Genomic DNA, 22,161 nt, shown 5'->3' on the forward strand with positions numbered 1-22,161 from the left:
TTATCAAGGGTAGTGACTCTGGGAAATGTGCAGGTCATACTGGATGGCTTTACTGCAATGGGGTTCCCTAACTGTGGTGGGGCAATAGAGGGAACACATATCCCTATCTCGGCACTGGACCACCATGCCAACCAGTACCTAAACCACAAGGGGTACTTCTCAATGGTGCTGCAAGCACCGGTGGATCACAAGGGATGTTTCACTGACATCAGTGTGGGATGGCTGGGAAAGGTGCATGACGCTCACATCTTTCGGAGCTCTGGGCTGTTCGAGCAGTTGCAAGAAGGGATTTACTTCCCAGACCAGAAAATTACTGTTAGGGATGTTGAAATGCCAATAGTTATCCTTGGGGACCCAGCCTACCCCTTGCTCCCATGGCTCATGAAGCCGTACACAGGCAGCCTGGACAGTAGTAAGGAGCAGTTCAACTATAGGCTGAGCAAGTGCAGAATGGTGGTAGAATGTGCCTTTGGACGTTTAAAAGCTCTCTGGCGCTGTTTGCTGACTAGGTTAGACCTCAGCGCAACCAGCATTCCCATTGTTATTGCTGCTTGCTGTGTGCTCCATAATATCTGTGAGAGTAAGGGGGAGACGTTTATGGTGGTGTGGGAGGTTAAGGGAAATTGCCTGATGGCCAATTTTGAGCAGCAGACACCAGGGCTATCAGAAGAGCACAGGTAGGCGTGCTTGTGCATCAGAGAGGCTTTGAAAACCAATTTCATGACTGGCCAGGCTATGGTGTGACAGTTGTGTGTGTTTCTCCTTGCTGCAAACCCATCCCCTTTGTTGATTTTAATTCCCTGAAGCCAACCACCCTCCCCCCTTCAATCACAGCTGGCAAAGGAAATAAAGTAACCATGCATTCTTTCTTTATTAATTAAAAAATAAAATGAGATAACTGACAAGGTAGCCCGGGTGGGGTGGGGGAGGAGGGAAGGACAAGGCCACATTGCTTATTGTAGCCACACTACAAATCAAAACTGTTTGAATGACAGGCTTCTGTTGCTTGGGCCATCCTCTGGAGTGGAGAGGCTGGGTGCCTGGAGCCCCCCCCTCTCTCCGGGCTTTCTTGGGCATCTGGGTGAGGAGGATATGAAACTTGGGGAGGAGGGCAGGCGGTTATACAGTGGATGCAGCAGGGGTCTGTGCTCTTGGTTGGCTTTCCTGCAGCTGCAACAGACGCTTCATCATGTCCATTTGCTCCCCCATTAGCCTCAGCATCACCTCCTGCCTCTGCTCTTCATGCTCACTTAATGCTTTCCTGGCCTCTGCCACTGAATGCCTCCATGCATTAAGCTGTGTCCTATCAGTGCAGGAGGACTGCATGAGCTTGGAAAACATGTCATCGCAAGTGGGTTTTTTTTTTTCTCACCTTCTAATCTGCGATAACCTCAGAGATGGAGATGATGGGGGAGCCTAGAAACATTTGCACCTGGTGGGAGATAAAAAGGGAGAGTAAAATTTAAGATGATACATTTCTGAGAACAAAAGGGGGACTCTTTCGCAGTGAATCAAGCAATTCACAGCAGACAGCCCGTGTGCTTTAGGTACAAGGTTGCATTTTGGCTTTTATGTCGAGCGCCTGCCAGTATGGTGACACATCACAAACGGCTGGGTAACAGAATTCGGTTTCTAGGCAGCCCTGGTAAGTCTTTTGGTACGCGGGGTTGGCTTCTTTTGCCTTCATAACATGTGAATGGTTTCAGACTGCAGCACCATCCTTTTCCATAGCAAACAATGCCAGTTGGGTTTCACATTTAAAAGGAGGGGCTGCGGTTTCTGGGTGGATGTGCAGCACACACCTCGCCCCACCCCACTGCTGGCGGCTGTTTGGGATGATCCGTTCACCCCTCCCCTTGCCATGTGGGTATTCTCCGGGATGATCCCTTTTAGCCAACTGCAAACAACCCAGCATGAACAGGGTCCTTTTACTGTTCCCTTACAAAAATTCGCCTATGTCAACCAGCTGACCATGAATGATATCACTCTCCTGTGGCTAACACAGAAAGATATAGTTGGAATGTTGCTTGAATGCGACCAAAACCCAGGACCATTCGCTGCCATGCATTGTGCTGCAATGATTCCAGACTACTTGCTACTGGCTTGGCGTGGTAAAGTGTCCTACCATGGAGGACGAAATAAGGCAGCCCTCCCCAGAAACCTTCTGCAAAGGCTTTGAGTACCTCCAGGAGAGCTTAATGGAGATATCCCTGGAGGATTCCCACTCTATCCTCAGACACGTTAACAGACTTTTCCAGTAGCTGTACTGGCCGCGACTGCATCCCAATTCTTCAGGGCAAATCAAACATTAAACACCATTGCTTTTAAACCCTGTACTGTAGTTACAAATGTGCACTCACCAGAGGTGCCTTCTCCGGCTTCAGGGTCAGGGATCCCGACTTGGGAGGGTATTGGCTCCAGGGTGTTGGAAAGGTCCTAGGTGATGGGGAGAACGGATTCACTGCTTGCCTGCTGCGCATTCTCCTCCTCCTCTCCCTGTTCCTCTTCCCTGTTGTGTGAGAGTCCCCACTTGTAGGTGTCCACGGACAGTGGTGGGGTAGTGGTAGGGTCCCCCCCTAGAATGCCATGCAGCTGATCATAGAAGTGGCATGTATGGGGCTCTGACCCGGAGTGACCGTTTGCCTCCTTTGTCTTTTGGTAGGCTTGCCTGAGCTCCTTAACTTTCACACAGCAGTGCTGTGTGTCCCTGTTGTAGTCTCTGTCCATCATGCCCTGTGCGATTTTGGCATATATATTAGCATTTCTCCTTTTTGATCGGAGTTCGGCCTGCACAGATTCTTCTCCCCATACAGATCCAATGTCTCCCTTTCAGTCCATGCTGGAGCTCGTTTGCGATTCTGGGGGGATTGCATAGTCACCTGTGCTGCTGAGCTCGCCACGCTGACCAAACAGGAAATGAAATTCAAAATTTCCCAGGGCTTTTCCCGTGTACCTGGCTAGTGCATCGGAGTTGAAAGTGCTGTCCAGAACGGTCACTTTGGCCTCCGGGAGCTATCGCAGAGTGCTCCAGTAATGTCAGTTTGCGTTTGCACTACCCCAAATTCTACCCAGCAAGGTTGATTTTAGTGCTACTCCCCTCGCCAGGGAAGAGTACGGAAGTCGATTTTAAGAGCCCTTTAGGTTGATGGAACAGGGTTGGTTGTGTAGATGCTTTCATTTTAAAATCGACCTAACGCGGCTAAATTTGACCTAACCCTGTAGTGTAGACCAGGGCTAAGAAACATTTGTGGTCTCCCAGCATACTTGTCAAGCATCTTGCATACACATTCTCTATACAGTTTAATGTATTCCAAATATCATTTGGATTGGACTTGTGTTCTGCAGGTCTACATATTGGTTCAAGCTGCAGCAATTTAGAGGCAGTATGGAGCCAGTGTAGTAGTAAACTAATTCATATTGTCCTCCCACTCAAGTCCCACAGTGCTCCAGTCAGTACTGAGGCCATTTGTCTGGTCCATTTTCTTCATCCTAGTGCACAGGAGTCTTCTTGGCCAGAAGCCATCTACCTGTATAATAGCACCGCACAGACCATAGAGCTCAGTGCAGACAGTTTGCACGGCAAACAACTTCTTTCACAATTGCAAGTTTCTTTGATTTTGAACATCACAAGTATTACTAGGACAGGAGTGGCCAACCTGTGGCTCCAGAGCCACATGTGGCTCTTCAGAAGTTAATATGCGGCTTCTTGTGTAGTCACCAACTCCAGGGTTGAAGCTACAGGCTCCAACTTTCCAGTGTGCCGGGGGTGTTCACTGCTCAACCCCTGGCTCTGCCACAGGCCCTGCCCCCACTCCATTCCACTCCTTCCCACCCTCTCCCCTGAGCCTGCCGTGCTCTTGCTCCACCCCTTACCCCTCCAGAACCTCCTGCACACCACAAAACAGCTGATTGGGAAGTGCAGATAGGGCATGGGAGATGCTGATCGGTGGACCTGCTGGTGGGTGTGAGGCACTGGGAGCGGGGTGAGGGAGCTGATGGGGGGCTGCTGACGTATTACTCTGGCTCTTTGGCAGTGTTCATTGGTAAATTCTGGTTCCTTCTCAGGCTCAGGTTGGTCACCCCTGTACTAGGATGTCTTAAAGGAGAACCTTTATTGACTGTGTTGCTGCCCGGCTCAGATATTTGGGCCCAAATCTTATAATGGGATGAGGAGAAAATCCAGAAGCAGCTGGCCAGTGATGTTAAATGCTCTTATGTACATACAACCAGTCATCTGAATACTTGGTATAATCTGGGCTTATAAACCACGCTGGGATAAAATCAAAAACCTAAAGTACAGCGTAAAGTCAGTGGACATCAGAAAACTCAAGTCCTGGCATAGAATTTTTCATTTCCGCAAGGGTCTGGCTAGGAGCCTGAAGACTCACTCCTCTGCTCAGCCTAAGATGCTCCCAAACATAATGAAAAAGTACTTGGTAGCATGATTATTCAGGGGAGAAGAGAACACCATTGCCAAGTAGGAGGAACGGGGGTCAGGGAGCCTGACCAGGAGTTGCCCAGATCACAAGATCCATTTGTAGGATGGAGGCCCAGATCCTGAGATGACTGAGCTGGTTCAGCATGAGGAAGTGGAATCTGGAGATGAGAAAAGCTTTATCAGGTATGCAGCTTACTATTGTGTACAGTACTGATGGGGACTGATTTTTTTTTTCAGATTCTGGGGCTGAGAGAAATTTTTCTGGGTTCTTATGAATGCCATCCTTAATATTTGTGAATGGGCAGTTATAGCCTTATGTGAAGATGAAAGTGTCCACTTCACCTTCCCCCTGCTCTGCCAGTCCTCACTCCCTCAACCACTCCCTCCTTCATCCTCTTTGCCATAGTATAAGTAACCGCCCCACAGCAGCCCACTCAAAACCGTTATTCCCCCATAACTGGTCTGTCTTGGCCCCACCCTTCCATCCTCTCACTTGTGGTACCCTTTTCAGCTGCATGGCCTGCCAGTTACGGTAAGAGAGGAAGCACTTGGCTTGACACTTACAGCAGCTGGCGGTTCTATACCATATAGCCACATCCAAAATAGCAGGCACGTAATGGGGATTTTTTTTTTAATGTCACATGAAACACCAATGGAAAAATAAAAACAGCTGGACCTGTAACTTACTGTAATAAGTTAATTATTGGATGCTTGCCAAAGCATTTACCTTACATTGTATTGGCTGGCCCAAATGGCATCTGGCCATTTCCATACAGCATGCACAACTTGGCTATCTGCAATCACATTAGAGTTTGTCTTTCTAATGAATGCATGAAAATGCCTGTTTATGTAATGCCAGTAAAGCAGTATAAGTACAAGTTTGGAGTGTAATTATGCAAGTAACAAGCTGTGTGCTTTGTGTTGTGAAGGGCGATCTCGTAGATCCTTCTATCCCTTATTTTACCCCAGTCTGTAGCTCCTGTACTGGAGAACTGTTTGTATGGCAACTTCTCCAAAGTTAATATGAAGTTGTTGTTTTTTTTAAATAAGGCATATCAGCAAGGTAGCTAACCAAGCATCACCAGTCATGGAGCTTCTCATTGGATATCACCTACAAAAAACCAAAACCCCTCATTTTCCAAGATCCTACTTTTTTGTAGTAAGTAACTTTTTTATACCATTTTGGCATTATGCACTACATATGTCGCTTCCCCTGATCTAAAATAGTCCCACACCTCTCCATAGTTTTAAGTGTTGTGTGAGAATTGGGAACATATGTCCTTAACATTCTGTGTCGGATGGCTCTGGATTAGTTATTGGAATTTAAAAGAGAAGAGAGAGTTTATTTTGTCTCATTTGTTGACATTTCATGGGACGTGTGAGGGATTGCTGTGCGTGTTAATTCAATCATATCTTATTTTCTCTGTCAGGGCTTGCTGTCCAGCTGTGCATATTGTCCAGACTCCATGTTGGTGGCAAAGTTGAAAGGACCAATTCATCAAAGCGCAAGAGAATGTGAACAGAGAATGAGAAGGAATTTACCACTTTGCGGAGTGAGAGATGAGGCAGTCCTGAACATGCCTGGAAGGCAGAAACAGCTCCAGCAGGAGGACAGAACTCATGCAAAAATATAGACAGCAGAAATTTACAGGGAGGCAGAGTTTCAGCAGCCATTATTTAATGACTAAAGGCGCAAAAGAAACTGCTTGCAGCTCTGTCCCTACAACTAGTCTGCTCCTGCGCTGCCATGTGCTGCCCACTACCATCCCCTCCCAAAAGCAGAGAATAGAACTTTTTGGATTGGGATCTACCTCTTTGGCTCTCTCCCAGCCATTCTCCAGATGTTCAACTCCTATTTTTGACACAGGGAAAGAAAATTGTTTCTGCAGCTGGACTCCCTTATTAAAACGAAGTTTTGTTTTTGGAAAAAAGGCATTGTTTTTTAATGTTGATGATACTTAATATAAGGTGACACTGTCTCCATTATAACATCAATAAAAAATTAACACAGCATAAATATGCTAGGTTAACATCAATGTTGTGCCATCTAGTCCTTCATTCTTCCCTGTACAAAATAAGGTATTTTCAAGTAGTCCTAAAAAGAAACAAAGCATTAGTCCTTGATGCCCTCTGTTTCAGATCTGTAGCGCTTGCTCATCAGAAGTAATGTTCTCATCCTTCAGCTGCTTCCACATGATTTTCTGGCTGTGAAAAAGTAGAGGGCAGGCTGTCTGAGCCACTCTAGTCCTTACTGGTGACCTCTCCTTTGCTTTCGCTTATGTTATGTAAAATGCAACAAGCAGATATGATCATGGTAGTATTAGTCATGGAACAGTCAACAGACAATCTGCGTCTTGCTTTCAGTATCCCAGAAGCACACTTCACCACCATCCTGCATTGGCTCAGTGTGTAGTGGAATCTTCTACCTTTTGTTTATGTAGTTGGGGAAGTTTTAATGAGCCAAGGCAGTACTGGGTAGACGGGATCACCTGGGAGCACAGTGGGGATGGAAATACCCATAATGTCAATATTGTTCACTGGGAATAGTTTTTTTCACTTTTCCTGTTTTTGAGAAGTCCAGAGTTTGGTGGTGGGGGTTTGTGGTTTGTTTCAAGTCCTGGCATCATGCACTTCTCCAGGCTACTGTATGTCAATGCCCAGGGTTTCCCAGGGAGATACACTTCATCGTCATGGAAACAGTTTCCTTTCTGTTACCTATTTCTCTGCTTGTTGTGCTCAGGCACAGAATGGGCATGTGGATTCCATTAATGGCTCTGTCAGTTTGGGGAGTGCAGCCATTTAAATTATTTGGTCTCTGGCATGTTAGCAGTCTTGATCACTTGCCCTGTAACACACACAGTATTTATTACAGTGCAAACTCCTAGCACAACAGCATTCACAATGGACTTCCCAACTGGGTTTCCATCTGGACAGTAGAAAACTAGGTTAGTCGACTTCTACAGTGTTATGGCTGCTCACTCTTCTATAGTGAAGGAGAGCTCTCATCGTCTGGTACTGCTGTGTCAGGGGCAAGCTCAGCACAAAGTTCCAGGGAAGTCTCCTTTGATCTTGAAGTTCTTGCAACCTCTTGCACAAATATTGAAGTGTATATTATACTGCACATTCAAAAATGAAACCCTACCCCACCCAGTATGTGTCTCTAGTCACAGCCTGTTGACCAAAATGACTGTCACCCACCCAGCCTACTTCAGATGTATTTCTGTTATGGACTGGAAACCACCACTCACCCCCACATATGGCACTATTGACTGAGCCACATTCTGTTCCCCCAGTTCTAAGTCAGATACCAACACCTTGCATCTTAACCTCTATATTTATACCAGAGACTTCTCTCTGTCTAGATGTGTTTTTTTGCCACACCTATCCTAGTAATTGAGCACCTTGCAATTAATAGCAAACTAACACTGGCCAATACAAATCTGCGAGTACTAGCACGATTTCACTCTCATCCCACACTAGGGAGGAGTTAATTGTTCAGAGCGCATGCATGTGTATATATAACTATATAACCATGGGAAGTCAGTGGACGGTCTAGGTGATCAGCATTTTTAGTAATCAGGCGTCTTACATATGTGCCTAAATAGGGATTTAGGATGGTGCTTGAGTGACCTAAAAGCATAGGTTCCACTAACCTTCAGTGGGAATTGTGTTCTAAATTATTAGATGCTTTTGCAAATCCCTCCTTTAGGAATGTAACTCTAGTCAGCATGTTTTGAAAATCTTGGTCAGAGCTTATAATAGAACTTTGGTTGCAACCATATCTACGAAGCTGTGTCCATGGCTCTACAACAAGACAAACCTCAGTGTTGTGGTTCACTAAATGAAATCTAGCACTTGCAATGTTTCCCCACTGATAGAATTAAACTTGTGCACCTTTGTGTTTTGTTTTGTTTTGTTTTTCTCTCTGCCATTTGCTGTTGTTTGGTAGTAACAATACCATTGTGTTGCTTTTGAAAACTCTTTGATGTGTTAGTAAGAAATGGTTAAGGCAGGCTAATAAGAAAATTTCATTTTTCCCCCCTTCAGATCCAGACATTTAATGTTGAAGCACCATGCCAGACTGTGGAGGATTTAACGAATGGGGTTGTGATGGCCCAGGTGCTTCAAAAGATGTAAGAACAAATTGTTTAATGGTTTGTGGGGTTTTTGCATGCAGAATAGATCATTTGTAAATGTACCCAATTATCTGAATGTAAGTATGTATGTTTTCATATTAAAAATTGACCAGTATCCAGTAAGGACTCAGCTTGCTAAACTTAGTTTGTGTTTTCACCTAAAGCATAACCAACAGTTATTTGAAAATGGAGAAAAACATCTGAAAAGTACAGTTATTTTAAGGCAAAAGAAGTACCTGGTCAAAGAGTTTGTGTACGAAGTTTCAACTTTATTGAGAAATAAAATGGTTAAAACTTAAGAAGAATACTTTTTACACCGCTGTTAAAAAGTTTGATTTTAATTTGATTAATAATGCAAAATAGCTTATTAGTTGAGGACAATTTATGAAAACTACTAAACACATACTATGTCATAAATTACAATATGTTGTAGTGATAAATCTTGAGCCTGCTATACCTGTCAAAAAGTTTTAATAACTCCCCATATTGCCGTCCTTTTTAGTAGTGTCAGTGCGGAGTTCAGAGATTGAACAGACATGGGTAATTTATTATTATTTCATCTGCTGGAGTGAATCCCTTCAAGTCATGGTTGAGTCAAACCGGCAAGGCAGTGTAAGGAAACTTGATGCTCATGTAATACAAGATTTGCGTTAAACAGAGAAGGTCTATTTCTAATACTGCCAATCTAGCACCATTCAAAGACCATTCAATTCCTAAAAGATTAAGGGGGGAGGGAACCTCTCTGTGCTTGGGATCGTCATGACTTTTTGTAATAGGCCTTTGATGGATCCAAATATGGATTAAGATGCTGTATACACTGATTCAGAATGCATCACTGTAGTTTGTTGGTAAATGAGGTTTATTTTCAAAGCTTATTTTCAAGTGTATCATACTTACCTATCCTTTATGGAGAGATTTCTGTTTCTGTTTTGAGACTAGGGATAAGCATCTGATATGGCAGGTACTTGTCCCCCACTTTACAGCAGCTGAAGAGGGCCTTCCTCTGTGGCTTCTCCTGACAGGGAGCCTGATACCCCCTGGGGTACATTTGCTGGGAATAAATCTGTCCCGAGATCAACCCATTGGGTGCAATGGGGAGAACTGGTTGGTGGCCTGGCAACTTAGTCCCTGGGCCAGCAGAGCAACCCTATTCTCTTAAAAATGGGGGAGGTGGCTGCTGAGTCTGGCCCTACCCGGCCTCTCTGGCCTTGGGACTTGGTCAATATGGACAATAGGCATGATTCAGTATGACAATTCCTATATTCTTATAAAGAGTCAAGGGACCAACTTTATTCCTTAATATGGGGAAGGTACAGAACATAATCAAAATAATTGCTGGGCAAAAACAAATAAACAAATCTAAAAGTAGTTTTCTGCACAAATCCTCCAAAAGGAAGATTAGGAAATCAAAAAGAATAAAAATAGGTATTAGTTTTTCATCAGCAGTCCCTTATTCCACAGAGGGAAGGAGTAGCAGTCTGCCTGCAGTACACAGGAGGAAGTGGAAGGAAACTCAGAAGTTGTCTAATATTTTGAGGCAATGCTTAAAATGTTTTGTAAGAGGACTTAATATGGAAGAATATAAATGAACTGAAGAGGATAATCCTGGTTTAAAAATGAAGAAAATATTTACCTCCTCCTTGGAACTTTTAAGAAGGTCCTATGCCATATAGTTTCATTCTGCTCTGGAGGAAATTGTATAATAGAATTTGGGAAATACAAATAAGCCCAACAGAAAAGTAATGCAAAAAAGCAGGTTTCATGGAGATTTTCCAGACATGGCTGTTTTACTGAAGTAACAAATAAAACTCTCAAAGGGCAACATCTTGGCACATATCCCACAGATAAGTTGAAGTCCTCCTACACAGAAACAGAGGCATCAGTTATGAAAGCTACGCTGCCTTGTACATGCTTTGTCAGAAAGGAATCCTGGTATGTTCAAACAATATGTCAACAGTTCTAGCTGCTCCTAAGTGTGATTAAAAATGCTCTACTATTCGAATGTTGTTGTTTAGGGGACATTAAAGAGGATGCAAAAAAGAAAACATGTATAGTATGCCCAATTTTAGACTAGCACCATCATTACTAGTCTATGTATCATGAAAGATGAATGTCAATGTTTTAGGCCTAAAAAACAGGAAATCCACAACATAAATCGGGTATTGTAACAACATGAATCTAAAAAGGGACTCTCACCATCTGAAGAAGGAGGGAACATGACAGAATATACTGAGGGAAGGTGAGCACTTGGGATAAGAGATCTTGTTAGTAAATTTTGTAAGAAGTTGAGATTCTAACTTAACTGTTCTTGAATCATGTTTCAGAACATTCATGAAGCTGAGACCATATTGCTACATTATATACTTTAGATATTTGTTAATCATAAAGTTATGCACATGCAAGATCATAGTAGTACATTGTATAGTTTGGGTAGCCATTAATCATGAAGTGATGCATCTGCGTCATACTGTGTATGTCCCATAACTTCATCACTAAGCAGCAGTTGATAGGATTATTTTCTGTATCCACCTGTTGGCCAACACATGTGGCTCACTGGTGTGTATAGTTCAAAATGGGGGTCTGTAGGAATTATGTCTTGTATGTATCAAAAATAAAACTCTTGGGTGACATGGGGAGGGAGAGCTCAGTAGTCTTATTGATCATATTTTTAACCTTTTGTTGGGCCTTGTATCTTGTACACTTCCAGGGGCAGAGTCCCAAGAAAATCAACCCTGACTTACTGTTTCCAGCTGCACAGGGGATATTTATTTATGGTGTGTAGTCGTGATAGGTGAAATGTGTACAGTATAAAATTTGCATTTCCATAGCAGCATTGAAATGGAATGATGCTTTAGTGATTGTTTTTGTTATCACTTCCCCCCCCAGCTTCAGTGAATGCTAGCTTGAATTCACTTTCCCCATGCAACCAGTGATTTGTAATAAAGGTCAACTAAGCAATTTGTAAGTTCAGGTGATAACCCCCATACAATAATTTGGGCCAGTCTAAATAGACTTTATGGCTGTCAAAGCTCCTGTTAATTGAACTTCATTGCAGAGGCATGCTAGATGGCAAATTTCTAGTTACTGATATACATACATCGGTTTCACAATAATTTTGAATGTCTTACTGCTAAGAAACGCTTCGGAGCAAAAGAGTCTTAATATCAGCTGATTTTGAATTTTTTCAGAGTAGTCATCAGGTATTAAATCGTTTGAAAAGAAAATTACAATTGCTTCTTCTTTTGTAGTGTGGTTGCCTCGATGGATTCTTTTAGGTTCTCAGATATCTATGGCAGTAAACACAGTAGCCAGTGATCACCTGTGTCTCAGAAAGCTTGCCCATAAATCTAACACATTATGAGTATCTCTAAGTATTCAGTTGGTAAGGTGATTGGGAGCCATTAGGCAAAACCATTTTAGAAAATACAGAGGAAAAACATTGGCTCCCATCAGCTATTTAAAAATATATATATATAATTTGAAACAGCCAGTAAAGTTTTCCTTTTGCTCCTTCAATTCAAACAGGTACCACAGAAAGGACTCTTAGTCCAGAGGCAGGCGGGACTGTTCAAGCAAAGGAGGGGGAGTCCAGGGCTGACTTCTCCAGTCCACCATTCCTTCTAGATCAGCAGCATGACTCCCACTCCTGTCCCAAGACAACCAACTAATTGGGGGAAAACTGTCGCAGGAGTAGAAATGCATGACAGGAGACAGGTGGGTGCTAGAAGTTATTCAGAAGAGTTGTTGGGTAAAGTTAAAACAAAGATTTGAGCACTCCAGCAACATCCTTGAATTCAGTGAAGAGCAAATTCACTTCCGAAGCCAATAGATCACTTACTGCGAATAGGTGCTATAGAGCCAGTAACACAGACGTGATGTCTGGTGCTTACTCTAGTTATCTTCAGTAATCCCCAAGAAGACTTGAAGGGTTGTGAGAGTTTGATGTGAAAATCTCTCAACTAGTGCACCTTATTAGAATGGAGAGCTGAAGTCAATCAGGTGACTTAGACTATTTCATCATATCAGTCCCTTTGAGAAAGGTAAACTGTATTATCCCTGCCTGAATTTTTTGAGGGTTGCTCTACACAACTGCCTCCAGTATAAGGTCCTATATCTGAATGTGTCTTCTGCCCATGTGTGTTCACTATGATCCTAGTAATATCAATATCTATCTTCATGGGGGAAGAAGAGAGAATTATATCCATTTCTAGATGGCATCAAGAGTTTCATCAAGAGAAATCAATCAGTTTTGTAAAAGAGCATCAAGAAAGCAGAGTGTTGCTGAAGAAAATATCCACTTAAGGTGCTATTAGACTCCTGACAAGGTGTCAGTTTTCCATGAGTAACCAAAATACAGTCAGCAAGAACACAGCTAATTGGATCAGACAGAGTGTTGGATAGAAATCTGAAGATGTTGGGCATGCTAGTTTCCTGCATCACTGTAGTGATCCGGGCCCATCTCCATATGTGGATTAGGCTGGCACATCTTGTCACTGAAGCTCATGATGTTTGAAGTTCTGAACACAATAGTATCTGTTTCCCTGTCAGTTTATGAACCTCTGCTTTGATGGAAGGGACTGACCAAATGTTCATCAGGGCAGATTACAGTAGAACTAGAGAGGCAAAACCAAGTCAATATTTTCTGTATTGGGACAGTGCTCGCTATTCTTGCCACGGTAGCCTTTTCCTGGAGGGAGCTCTAGCCAAACTCATGGTTGGCATTCCATGACAATCAGAGAATCTAGGTTACGTTTTGAATGGAGAGTTTACCAGCCTGCCAGTGACTGGAACCCTCACTGGGAGTGAAGTGTCCTTCCTGGGCAAGTACAAAAGGGAGCTGTGGAAAAAGATTCACTCATGTATGGATTCACTCATTTATGGATTCTCCCTCTAAAATGAAATATGAGACATTTAAGACTAAAATGCATATGCAGAGATGGACAAATATCAGGTGTGGGCATCCTGTTTTTTTTGTCCCCTCCCAAGAAGACAGTAAGGGCAGTTGTCTGTTTGGTATTCATACTACACTCATTGCTGAGGAAGGCATAGATGATAGCTACTCTTGACTATCAGAATATTATCCTCCGGACTGAGCAGAACTGAGGTTGACACCAAGTTTTGCACCGTTTCACTAGTGATTGGCATATTTGTTTAATAATTTTCATGACTGTCATTCAGCAAGCTCCTCAAAATCATTTCCCTGCTCATGAGCAGTGTCTCATTCTTGTCCGGCTTAAATTTCAAACCAGCTGTCTCAGAGGAGAATGTAAAACTAGGGTGTCGGCATAAGGATGGCACTGCAGCCTGAAGTGATTGAAGATGTCCAGTAAGTGGCCTCCCATAGCCATTAAATGACTGGGGTGGTAGGAGGAAAATCTTGTGGCAGAACACAGGAGAGTACAATAAGACTTCCTTGACAGCAAGGCACAGGTGATCATTCACTGCCCTCTTGATAAGTCACTCATATGAACCAATGCAGCATGGTCAGTAAGTCTGCTGAAAGATATAACAAGATCAACTTGGACACCTGACTTTTGTTCGTAGCCGAGATCAACCAAAGATACTAGTGTAGTTTTTTAGGTTTATCCAGCCCTCATATAACTGGAATCTATATCGTGCTACAGTTGTCCAGCTGATATTTTCTCACTAAATCTCTAGAATGGGGAGATTTGGGACTGAATGGAAAACAGAGTAAAACAGAAGATGGCTTCTTGTGCAAGGTGTTAAACACCACTTACTTTAAAAGAGACTGGCATGATGCTTTCATGTAGTCATTAATAATCTTTGTCAATAGTGGAACCAAGCTTTCCTTCCTGGATTTACCTGTTCATGAGAGAGAAGGGTTCATTTCACAGCTAATTGGACAAAGTCTATTTCACACACATAGTGAGATCTATCAGCAAAACCAGATGAAACTCTACCATATATTTTGCATTTGCTGTTTCATGCTTTTGTACTCTTGTGTCCGTAGTCATGGATCTGAGCTATGTCTCTGAATGGGAGCAGTCTGGAGTCATAAGATTGCCTAGTACTTAAAATCATTCTTCCAGTTATGTGTTTTTAGATGCTGTCAGAGAAAAAGAAATATGCCTTAGCCTTCATCATAATTTCCATAGAGGAATGTGTAATATAGCACCTGGAATCTGTTGAGTTGAGACACTGTCACCATTGTGATCTTCTGTCTCCTTTGCCACGTAATCTATCTCAGACCATTTGTTAACTCTGAGGACATTGTAGAGAAAGGGGATACCTGGGAGCTAGTGTAGCAGAAGAAAGAGGACAAAAATTTGTATGGTCTAGCCATCAAAGCGCTAATCTAATGGTTGGCCAGCTGTATCTGAGTTTCGAGCTTTATTTGGATCACAAGGCACATTAGTGGATTTGATAGATTTAAAATAAATGGACCATCCCAAAAGATCACAAAGTGGCTAAGACTTAATAACCGATATACTTTTTTCATATAGGATTCACTTCAACACCACTGGATCGAACAAAGCAATAACAGTGCACAGTGGCAGCACAACTTTTTAAGTCCGCAATCTAAGAATACTTTTTCTTCTTGAAACTGCCTGCATGTTTACCCATTTTGGAGACTCACTAGAGAAGTAGATCCTAATAGCCATACTCGTTCAAAAAGTGCCATCAGTTTTCTGGCTACTGGTGATCAGATTTTGATTTCATTTGTCATAAAAAATGTGGGGGCCCCTATAGCAAAGTGCTCCGTGAAACTGTGCTAGGGGGCATTGCTTTAATGCTGATTAAGATGCGGAAATGTCACCTACTAAATCACTAATTTTTTTTTATTGTTGTTCCCTTTGTCTCTTCTTCGTTCTGTTTGGCTGTTTTCTTTCTGCTTCATTCTGAGTGAGTGTGAGAGAGAGAGAGAGAGAACATGATTTTGGATACTTGTTTACTGGAACTGACAGTTACATTTAGTTCCTGGCCTCTTTGTAGGTGGGAACATAACTATCAAAATTCTATGTTGGAAAATGTGATTTTTGAATAAACAGTTACCAGTAAGAAACATTCGCTCTTTTTAGCTAGTCTCTGAACCTTGGGGAGAAAGCCCTAGCAGTTGCTCAGGGAAGATGTCTGCCAGAGGGATAGAAAACAGAGGTGAACAGAAAATATAATGGCAGATTATACAAAACAATAGTGTGCCCTCGTTGAGTACTGTTTTCTATCTTGGTTGCTTCACCTTAGGAGCCAAACTTGGAAAAAACTTGAAAGAAGGGTGACTGTAAAAAAAAAAAAAAAAAAAAGTTAAAGGTTTGGCGGGGCTTACAAGGAAAATGCTTTTAAAATGCTGGGATTTTTATAGGATAGAAGGGAAAACAATTAAGCAGATGCTCAGAGGAAAATATAAACTAAGTGTTCCTTTTCAACTTTTTCCACTGTATGAGAATGGGTTTATTTGGGTTTTTTTGGTTGAAATTGAAGGGATTACATTTTTAAAGAAATATTTAAAGTTAGTATGTGGGAACTCACTGCTCCAGGAATTCATAAGAAGTACTTGTGTTTGGATTTAAAAAGTCTATTAATTGTATCAATAATAACATACAAGTATGCAAGCTAAATATGGTTATTGTAAGATAATTCAGACTTCATGATTCCAGGCATTAGGTGATTGCTTGTGAGGATTGGAAAGAAAATTTTCCATTTGCAGAACATGGTACAAATTGGCTAGGTGCTTTGTCCAGTTATGCTGGAAGAAGGACAGGAAATGTTTGATGCGGTTTAATTAGGCCGCAACTTTATTCTTAAATGTCTGGGAGTCCTGACAGATAAAAGTGTACAATGCAGGTTATCATTTTAATATATACATGATGGGCCATCCCGCTTACCCATCCTCATCCCCAGCCAACCCAATTCTGGGACTTTACCATCTCTCCCCCTTGAATGAGGGTGGGGGGGTTATAAAGAGGGAGGGGGTTGGCTCCCTGCCATACCACTCATAGGAGCCCTGAACCATCCCCTCCCCTCCAGTTCTGCTCTTTTAAAGAATACCTCCCTTAAATTGGTTACCAATCCTTTTTATCTGATCACTGTATCCCTTCCCTACGGAGTACCTACACTTGGACATCTACCCCACGTTTACATAAAGAGTTGCGACATCATAGCCTAACTCCCATTTCATGTTCACCCTAACTAAGCTCCTCTAATCCTTGTGTGGGGAAGGTGAAAAAAACCCACTTCACCTTGGCTAATGTGATGAGGGAAAAATTCCATCTGTGCCCCCTGTAAAAGGAGCGAGCAGAGGAATGCCCACAGCAGATCCTGATAAAACCTAGTATTTCACCACTTCTGTGGGTGGGAGGGTGGGTGCTGCTCTGTCTGGTCCAGGTAAAAGAGGGCTTTTCCTGCACCGGCATGGACCTATATAATTGCCCCTCTATTCCAGTCACTGGCAGGGGCTGGGTCAGTATCCGCATGCTGACTTGGTCTGCCACTGCAGCAGAAAGTCACTCGCTGTCTCTTTACCACTCAAAGGGGCACGCACCTTTTACAATAAGCCAGACAATGGCCCCCACGGCTTAGGTGTCATTTTAAGAGTATTACAGTCACCTCAAAAGTACTAGGTAAGTATTGGAGGCATTCGGATAACACTATGATGAGCGTGATATAAATATTTAGATAGACTATATTAATATCTATATGTGTATATGCATTTAAATGAACATCAGTATAGGATTCATCTGGAATCTCTAGCTTGTTAGTACTAGAAATTGGTGTTTTTAACATATATGCTAATTTTATTTATTTTCAGAGATCCAGCATACTTTGATGAAAACTGGTTAAACAGAATCAAAACAGAAGTAGGAGATAATTGGAGGCTAAAGGTATTTTCTTCATGCTTTGCTTTTCTACAGTCAGTATTTTAGTTCTTAATAAAATATTTTTTCAGTATTAACTTATTCCTAAATTAAAATATTAGCTTACAGTAGAAGATATCAAACTAACTGTACTAAATGTAATTAAGGATTTCTCATTATCTAAAGTTGTTGGCTCTTTTAGAGTTTAATTCAATGTCAAAAACCAAGTTAATGATGTAAATCCATTTCAGTAATTGGAGAAAACTTATCAGAAAAATAAACCTTAAAAGAGCTTTGAAAATTTTTTTTAAAGAAAATTTCAACAGGTAGGAAATTTGAATGAAGGTAAAAAATATATTTTTTTTAATTGCTAAGTATGGAAATGCCCAACCAATTACCCTAAAAATCTTAAGTGCACTTCAGAAAAGACTGTGGAAAAATGACATCTTACTACTCTGCTTCTAAGGTATATTCAGTCATATCTATGATAAAGAGGTAAAATGATGCTACTCTTTACTACAGTGTCCACTCAACTGTGGAAGAGCAAACTATTCTGGTTTGGATTTTGCATAATCATCAGATTTGTTAACTAATTTCTAGTTCCACAATCACTTGTGCAACTCAGTCACCTTGTAATAATATCTTCAATTACACTTTTTTACAAATCCTCAAGTCAGTAGAGATTGCACAGGTGTAGTGGAGGGTAGTTTTCGACCTCCACAAACTAGAAAGAACACAGCTAGATGCTGAGATCCCAATGTGGGTTTGAGGAAAAATACCTTCAGTTGTAAATTGAACAAATTTGATCTGAAGATCATTGAGATGTAATCAGATATGCAACCCTACAATGACAGGTTTCAGAGTAGAAGCCCTATTAGTCTGTATCCTCAAAAAAACCAGGAGTACTTGTGGCACCTTAGAGACTAACAGATTTAATCCCATTTCAGGATAGAACCATAGGTGAAAGGTAAACTGCTATCAAAAAGTTGTTTGTGCCTCTTTATTGCTCTTCACCTTTTTCCATAAAAAGGTTGTTTGCTTGTTTTTCCTCCTAGAAATAACAAGCCTCGACTGCTGTTTTTCTTGATCAACTGGAGAACTACTGTCCATAATATCACAATAGGCTGAAAGTTCAACTGCAGCTTTTGCAGATCCCTGTTGAAATTGGGGGAAGGGAACTTTCTCGTACCAGTTTGTCAGGAGTTTGAATTTGACATGAAGGGGAGTGTTCCCCCAAAAAAGTTTAAAGCAGCCATATTAAACTCTTCCCCTCCTAAATGAAGAGAGGGAAAGCAGCTGAGGTTTGTCCGTTGATGTCAGAATCTTAGTAGTTTTTCAATCCTCCACTTTATAAATAAGAATGTGAAGAGCTAATACTTTTCATGCAAGGAGTGTACTAAAGGAAACAAACAAAAAAACCCCAACAACAATGCAACCTTTGAGACCTTTGTAAAAATAATAAAGGGCACAAACAAAATATTTAACTCTTCCTTTTGTAGCCTCGCCACTTGCAGGGATCCTTGATATAAGGAGTATGCATATCTGACAAGTAACACAGTTACAGTTTGTCTTCAGCTCTCTATATATTGGTCATTTAAAACGTGGTGAGTGGGGACATCTTCAGTATGTATACTTAGATGGCGTACCTCCAGATTTAAGATGTCAGTAGCATGTATCTGTGAACATCCTTAATAGTAAAAACAACAAGGCGTCCTTGGGGCACCTTAGAGACTAACAAACTTATTTGGGCATAAGCTTTCGTGGGCTATAACCCACTTCATCAGATGCATGGAGTGAAAAATACACTAGGCAGGTACAAATATACAGCACATGAAAAGATGAGAGTTGGCTTACCAAGTAGGGGGTCAGTGCTAACGAGGCCAATTCAATCAGGGTGGATGTGGCCCATTTCCAACAGTTGACAAGAAGGTGTGAGTATCAACCAAGTCTTTATTTGGGCCTAATTTGATGGTGTCAAGTTTGGAAATTAATTCCAGTTCTGCAGTTTCTCATTGAAGTCTGTTTTTGAAGTTTTTTTGTTGAAGCATTTTGTACACTATCCCACAAGGCTCTGTTATAGTGAATAGAAGAATATTCTGACTGTGTCAGGCACAAGGTAGAGCTTTGTTCCCTGTCTCCAATGTTGCATGGTGTAGTAGTCAAACACTTACACTAGAAGTACAAATCAGTGAAGGTATCCAAGTCTGGGGAATAGATGATGAGGTAGAATACTATGCAGCTGATCTTGTTTTCCTGATGCACCCCCCACGCTGATGACATCCTACTCCAGGTGCCATTGTCATTGAGGAATTTAGTAAAATTACATGGTTATAAATTGAACCTTAAATCAGAGTTTTGATTGTACATCGGAGCTGTGCAAGAATGCATGGCTCAGTGCTACGTTAGCACGCACTTAGATTAAGTATTTGATCATCATAATCTCTTTGATTTGGTCTGAAATCCAAATATTGAATTATTAGCCTTCTCACTTAATCAGTTTTAAAGTGATTTGAATCACTAGGCAAATTTACCAATAACTATGAAGGACAGAGTTGTCCTATTAAAAATGTAGTGTCCTTTTACTATACCAGTGGCAAACTTATCTGTATGATTGAATACTAAAGATTATTCTCAAATTCTGAAGGAACATAAATTGCGTAGGCAGGTCTTAATATTCCCAGTTGCAGAGCATACTTTTGGCTTCAGAGACAGAGAAAAAGGGTAGGAAAAGACCATCGGGGACACATTATAGCACTGGGTACAGGCAGAGCTGTATATACTAGAATTCATTCTACTAGGTAATGCACTGTATCTTAAAATGGACCAAATTTTTTTATTATGTTAAATGCCACTATGTATGTCATTATACTTCTATGTAATAGAATTAAGGAAAGATGCCACATTTCATGTGCAAAATTTTGGATAACCACAATCATTGGTAATCCATCTTTTCTATTGGTAATGAACACCCAGCTTATCAATTTTGGTTTACGAAATAGGTTTTTTGGGGTTTTTTTTGTAAAAATCTCTAAAAATGAAAAGATAATTATCTCTTGCCTTGCTTAGTGCAAGAGAAATCCACTTTGCATAATTATATTTTAGATTGCATGCAGAACAGAGATTTTCTATTAAAAACACATTTTGGAAACAGAATGCCAATCATTGTAACTGGGAAACAGCACAAAAAATATTTCATTCTGTTACCAAGGCCTTGCAGTTGTGAACTTCCCTAAACCACAAACTTCAATATTTCAGTGTTCAAAAGATATAGGAATACCATTATCTGAGGAGGACTGGTCAGTTTGAAAAGCAGTTGATAACATTACTGTGCATAATGACTTGAGACAGACACAAATGTCCATAGGTGTTTTATTTCATCACATTTTATGTCTGTGCAGAATATTATTGAATGTGTGGAGGATGGGAACAAAAACTTGGATAATGTCCTCTTTCTCTCATTCACTATGGTAGTTTTCAGAAATTCATAAATTTTGGGGAAAAGTTGAGCAATAAGTTCTCAGTTATCTCCTGTTTGATCCCAAGCTTTTTGTCCTAGATATTTGCCTGGGCAATCAGACTGCAGCATTTGTTTAAAAATGTCATTTATTTCCATTAGTACTAGCAGACTGTGTGTTCAAATATTGGGTAACATTGTCCAACCTTATAATGATAGTTTCTGTTAGACTTTCTACCACTAGAACAGAACATTGGATGTCTTGTGGAAAGGGAGGACATTTTCAAAGATGAATGGCTCTCAGTTTGAAACAGTTTAGGCAAAATGGAATAATCTATTAAATTATGATATAGACTGCTTAGGACTATAACCAAATCTGGACTCTTGAAAACTATTTTTTTGATTCTTGTTCTAGTATAGTTTTATACCACTTTGTGATACTTTGATTATTTAATTCTCTGTTTGTGCAGCAGCACTAATAAAGTTTGGTTTTAAAAAATGATGACTGCTGGACCTGAGTTAGGTGTGTCCCATCCCACCAGCACTCTGTCTTACATTAAATAAATTGGATCTGTCTTCCAAGCCCTAAGATCACATTGACATTGAGTTTTGTTCCACTGCCCCAGCTGGGTGGGATGTAACAAGCATAGAACTGGGTACCATCACCATTCATTATAGTCCTTTCCATGGTCTACTATCATCCTACATAAGAGAGTCCTCTGGGAGAGGAGCAGTTGCTAACAAATTACCCTTTCAGTTCTCTCAGACAGATAGGAACAGAACCTCCTGCTAGGATCGGCAGGTAAGACTGCAGAAGCTCATGGTCATCCACATGAAAGGCTGTGAATTGGTCTGAAAGAGCCTGCACAGACACTTATCTTCATGGCAAGAAGGCGATCAGTGATTAACACAATTAGCTTAGTTTCCACTAAGCCCCAGCTTCTGAACCAGTGCTGCTTCTTTGAGTGATGGTCCCTATTGTGTATTCCACACATGCCATGCATTTGGTTCCAGAAGTGTTTCCAAAGTGTGCCAACTTCGCTACTTTGTCACTAGGTTTAGTGACTTTTTGGTTTCCTTAGTGAGGAAATAATTGTCAACGTGACCAGTGACAAATCTAGTGACTTTCACTGCTGGTTACAGTGACATTCAGAGAAATAAATCACTAATATATCACCAAATCATTCACAAACAGCTCAATAGTGTTAATAAAATCATTTCCATTCTCTTCTTATGACATTCTGTTGCACACCAAGTTAATGTTATGTCTCAGTTGTTGTGACAATACTGCTATATAGGTCAGTATGCTGGAGTATGCGG

General features: G+C 41.3%; 1 protein-coding gene across 11 annotated transcripts in view; it reads left to right on the forward strand.

Moving 5' to 3' along the window:
• Nucleotides 1-22,161, forward strand: part of HOOK3 (hook microtubule tethering protein 3) — a 143,195-nt gene that overhangs the window by 16,469 nt on the left and 104,565 nt on the right. For 5 of the 11 annotated variants that reach the window (XM_073345890.1, XM_073345889.1, XM_073345888.1 and 2 more), the window contains exons 2-3: nt 8,486-8,571; nt 17,342-17,414. In XM_073345890.1, the coding sequence (XP_073201991.1) occupies nt 8,486-8,571; nt 17,342-17,414 (159 nt within the window). Of the gene's footprint in view, nt 1-8,485; nt 8,572-9,625; nt 10,507-10,699; nt 10,814-11,281; nt 11,349-12,099; nt 12,289-17,341; nt 17,415-22,161 lie in introns of those variants that run through there. The other 6 variants (XM_073345893.1, XM_073345898.1, XM_073345896.1 and 3 more) reach the window with 6 other exon arrangements.

The sequence above is a fragment of the Lepidochelys kempii genome, chromosome 5 (assembly GCF_965140265.1).
Source record: "Lepidochelys kempii isolate rLepKem1 chromosome 5, rLepKem1.hap2, whole genome shotgun sequence".
NCBI lineage: Eukaryota > Metazoa > Chordata > Testudines > Cheloniidae > Lepidochelys > Lepidochelys kempii.